The sequence below is a fragment of the Vitis riparia genome, chromosome 16 (assembly GCF_004353265.1).
Source record: "Vitis riparia cultivar Riparia Gloire de Montpellier isolate 1030 chromosome 16, EGFV_Vit.rip_1.0, whole genome shotgun sequence".
Lineage (NCBI taxonomy): Eukaryota > Viridiplantae > Streptophyta > Magnoliopsida > Vitales > Vitaceae > Vitis > Vitis riparia.
In genome coordinates, this window is record NC_048446.1 from 2,215,323 (window position 1) to 2,220,490 (window position 5,168).

At 37.4% G+C, this 5,168-nt stretch overlaps 1 protein-coding gene across 1 annotated transcript; it reads left to right on the plus strand.

The window, feature by feature from the left end:
- The first annotated feature begins 416 nt into the window (after positions 1 to 416).
- On the plus strand, positions 417 to 1,607 carry LOC117933933. The gene has a single exon (XM_034855519.1). It carries the CDS (start codon positions 417 to 419, stop codon positions 1,605 to 1,607), a length of 1,191 nt encoding a protein of 396 aa, XP_034711410.1.
- Positions 1,608 to 5,168: the final 3,561 nt, after the last annotated feature.

Sequence of the window (5,168 nt, forward strand, 5' to 3'; positions counted from 1 at the left end):
TCCAGGCATGTCAAAATTCTTAGGTTTAGTTTCATTAAATGAGAATTGGAACTTCTTGATTCTTACCATGACTTGTAGTGAAAATTGTTGATGGCCAACAACCAATTGCTCTTATACGACAAGTTGACAGAACAAAATATTGCGTGATGTACAGCATTGCTTTCTGAGGTACCCTTTTTAAATAAATCTACCACTTCCTCCCACAAATCCCCTATGTTGTTCGAGATTTGGGATGTCTAGCGTTCTTGGACCTCCCTTGTTGTTAAAAGGCCCATAGAAGTGTTGATTTTGGCTTGCCCTATACTCTGAAAGAGAAGTTGTTACTATTGACTGTTGATGTTCATTTTCCCCTTCAGATAAATGCTGGTGATTTAATAACTGGTCTGTGTTGAACATGCGTACTTATCTTTGTTGCAATGACACCTAGTTCTATCATTCCATGGGTTTGTCCTCAGCCAGGAAAGGAAGTTGACCAAGAAGTGGGAAAAAAATCCCCTTTCGCCTTACCCAGAAGAAAAAGGAAAGCAGCTAAATTGCCTGTAACAACCATATATAGGCCACGCACTCGACAGTCTACGAAATGGTTTACCCGATTCAATGTTGATGATACAGGCATCATTGACTTGTGTTCCCTGAGCAAAGAATCAGAAACAAGTGATCCAACAAACCAGGATTTTGGAAGTACCAATGATTTTAAGTGTGATCAAGTTTCTAGCCACCAAGTTCCCATTTCTCTTGGAGGTATTCTTCTTGCTTACTGCAACTCCCCTGTTTCCTGTGGTGCACCTTGTACAGAACTCACTCAAGGATCAGAAGACAATATGATTCCTGAAGATTTTGATAACTTTGTCGATTCTCTGGATGATATGCTGGCTCAGCCTCTACCTGAAGCACTACTATCCCCATCTGCAACTGATAATTATCAAGCTTCTGAAGATGAAATTGCTGAGGCTCGAATAAAACTTTCTTCCTTGCTTGCTATGGATTTCCATCTTTTGGTTTCCTCCAAAGACCTTAAAGAACTTGCATTGCTGTCATCCAAGCTTCAGAAGGATCCTAGCCTTGATGCTGATCAACTTTCTAAATTAAAGCTCATTGAAGAAATTCCAGTTACTGGTAAGGTTTTTTTGGAGGCCATGCAAATCAAAGAGGAAGTTAACAAATTCTTTGCAGACTTGACTTCCAGCATGGACAAGGCTACTTCACTAAGGAATGAATACAATGCATCAAAGGAGGATATTGCCATGCTACATGTTGATATAAATTCCAGCTTATCAACCTTAGAAGAAATTGATGATCAAATTGCTAAACTTCAATCCAGACGAGCTGAGCTGAGTACTGCTCTCAAGATTAAAAATAAGGAAGTAGCTAAGTTGATCTCTACCCAGAGAATGGTAGTTGATTCTCTTCCCAAAGTTGTGCATGAGGTTCAGCTTGCAAACTCTAAAAAGCTAGAATGGGAGCAGAAGAAGAAAAATGCTTTGAAGCGAGAGGCCGAAATCCTTGCGAAATTTGCTCCTCTAAGAGGGTTATCTTTGAAGAATGTTGGAATGAAGGAAAATTCTGGGGAAGAAATAGATCCATACTTGGACCAATTTGTTTTATGATGTAGTTTATTCTCCCCCGGTAGTAGACTTTGTTCTTGTAGTAGGTACTATGACATGATTTGAAGCAATTATCATTCATGCACTGCTTGCTAATTAAGAGGCTTGTCTGCTATTGTTGAATTTCATTTTTGGAATGCTTGCCTTTTGTTAGAGACCCTCTAGTCTTTGGTCTTTATGCTTGGGGGTGATGAAAACCTTATCAATCAATTACGAGACTTCCCAATATTTAAAGCATTCCAAAACATAAGTTTTTACTTAAAAAATAACACAAAACGAAGTTTGAAAACAAAAAAGTACAAAAGAATATTTGAATGGTCACTTGTCAATTTGAATAATCACAGCATTCCCCTCTCATTTTGTATGCCTTTCGAACTTCTTTGTCATACGTTATATTTAACCCGAATTATGTAATTATCATTCCAAGAGGTTGTAATAGCAAACATGCATACTCATCTTAAATTCGACGAGTCTGAATCTATTCGAATCAATAACATAATTGGAAGAAATAAGGGTTGGAATGATAATTACATAATTCGGGTTAAATATAACGTATGACAAAGAAGTTCGAAAGGCATACAAAATGAGAGGGGAATGCTGTGATTATTCAAATTGACAAGTGACCATTCAAATATTCTTTTGTACTTTTTTGTTTTCAAACTTCGTTTTGTGTTATTTTTTAAGTAAAAACTTATGTTTTGGAATGCTTTAAATATTGGGAAGTCTCGTAATTGATTGATAAGGTTTTCATCACCCCCAAGCATAAAGACCAAAGACTAGAGGGTCTCTAACAAAAGGCAAGCATTCCAAAAATGAAATTCAACAATAGCAGACAAGCCTCTTAATTAGCAAGCAGTGCATGAATGATAATTGCTTCAAATCATGTCATAGTACCTACTACAAGAACAAAGTCTACTACCGGGGGAGAATAAACTACATCATAAAACAAATTGGTCCAAGTATGGATCTATTTCTTCCCCAGAATTTTCCTTCATTCCAACATTCTTCAAAGATAACCCTCTTAGAGGAGCAAATTTCGCAAGGATTTCGGCCTCTCGCTTCAAAGCATTTTTCTTCTTCTGCTCCCATTCTAGCTTTTTAGAGTTTGCAAGCTGAACCTCATGCACAACTTTGGGAAGAGAATCAACTACCATTCTCTGAGTAGAGATCAACTTAGCTACTTCCTTATTTTTAATCTTGAGAGCAGTACTCAGCTCAGCTCGTCTGGATTGAAGTTTAGCAATTTGATCATCAATTTCTTCTAAGGTTGATAAGCTGGAATTTATATCAACATGTAGCATGGCAATATCCTCCTTTGATGCATTGTATTCATTCCTTAGTGAAGTAGCCTTGTCCATGCTGGAAGTCAGGTCTGCAAAGAATTTGTTAACTTCCTCTTTGATTTGCATGGCCTCCAAAAAAACCTTACCAGTAACTGGAATTTCTTCAATGAGCTTTAATTTAGAAAGTTGATCAGCATCAAGGCTAGGATCCTTCTGAAGCTTGGATGACAGCAATGCAAGTTCTTTAAGGTTTTTGGAGGAAACCAAAAGATGGAAATCCATAGCAAGCAAGGAAGAAAGTTTTATTCGAGCCTCAGCAATTTCATCTTCAGAAGCTTGATAATTATCAGTTGCAGATGGGGATAATAGTGCTTCAGGTAGAGGCTAAGCCAGCATATCATCCAGAGAATCGACAAAGTTATCAAAATCTTCAGGAATCATATTGTCTTCTGATCCTTGAGTGAGTTCTGTACAGGGTGCACCACAGGAAACAGGGGAGTTGCAGTAAGCAAGAAGAATACCTCCAAGAGAAATGGGAACTTGGTGGCTAGAAACTTGATCACACTTAAAATCATTGGTACTTCCAAAATCCTGGTTTGTTGGATCACTTGTTTCTGATTCTTTGCTCAGGGAACACAAGTCAATGATGCCTGTATCATCAGCATTGAATCGGGTAAACCATTTCGTAGACTGTCGAGTGCGTGGCCTATATATGGTTGTTACAGGCAATTTAGCTGCTTTCCTTTTTCTTCTGGGTAGGGCGAAAGGGGATTTTTTTCCCACTTCTTGGTCAACTTCCTTTCCTGGCTGAGGACAAACCCATGGAATGATAGAACTAGGTGTCACTACAACAAAGATAAGTACGCATGTTCAACACAGACCAGTTATTAAATCACCAGCATTTATCTGAAGGGGAAAATGAACATCAACAGTCAATAGTAACAACTTCTCTTTCAGAGTATAGGGCAAGCCAAAATCAACACTTCTATGGGCCTTTTAACAACAAGGGAGGTCCAAGAACGCTAGACATCCCAAATCTCGAACAACATAGGGGATTTGTGGGAGGAAGTGGTAGATTTATTTAAAAAGAGTACCTCAGAAAGCAATGCTGTACATCACGCAATATTTTGTTCTGTCAACTTGTCGTATAAGAGCAATTGGTTGTTGGCCATCAACAATTTTCACTACAAGTCATGGTAAGAATCAAGAAGTTCCAATTCTCATTTAATGAAACTAAACCTAAGAATTTTGACATGCCTGGATGATTACATCTTTAAGCTAGAAGGTTCACCAACCTTACACCACCTCTTTAGAATTTGTGGTGAAGCTAAAAAGGTGGTGTCGAGGAGACAATTCAAGAAGGTATCTAGACTCAAAGCTTTTGAACCGGGGAAGTTATGGTGCTGGATCCATGTATTGCACTCCTAACATATAAATCAATCCTGTCTAGAGATTTTATAATGTTCACATAATTAAATCATTAAACTTAAATGATATTACATTTGCTTGTGTTCTTTATATCTCAGCAGTACACATATTTTCAACATGCAAACCACATACTTATCATATATATTTTTTTCTTTCCAATATTTTACCGCTAAATCATTGTATCTGTTGACACTTTCCAAGGGTTCGCCTAAAAATCTCCAAGTTTTGCTTCTTATTCCATGATTTTTCCCAATTGATATTGGAATTCCAGTTGAGATTTTAATGAACCTTGACCCTGGATACTTCAATCAATATTTGATACATGACCGTAGGCAGCATAGAGTCTTAACTATGAAGAAAAACCTGATGAAATTAAAAATCAATAATAAGGAGAGACCCCCTTTAAAGTTTATGACAGACAAAGGTCATGAAATTACAAAGTTTCATGAATAGCATTCCCTGAAATGACTACAAAGGAACTGTAGTTCTAATAGTTTGATATTTCATGCAAACTTATGGTTAGGATCCTTAAAATAGTGCAAACTAGAAATAAATAGGAGACCCGAAAACCACTTTTACGTCAATATCCCATGGTAAAACTCTTTAGCATTATGTGGGTAGTTCCAACAAGCCACTCCAAGCTTTCTTTTATCCTTGGTAGGCTCAGAAAATGCAACCTAACTGTAGTAATAGGATCATTAATGTAGCAGCTGTGGATAAAATAGATAAAAGGGAGATCCACCTTATTTTTTAAAAGAAAGAGAAATGGAAAACCAACCTAACTGTTGAAAGGGCTCTGTTTCTTGCATCTGAGCTTGAAGTTGATCGTTGTCAGTCTCTATCTTTTCACATT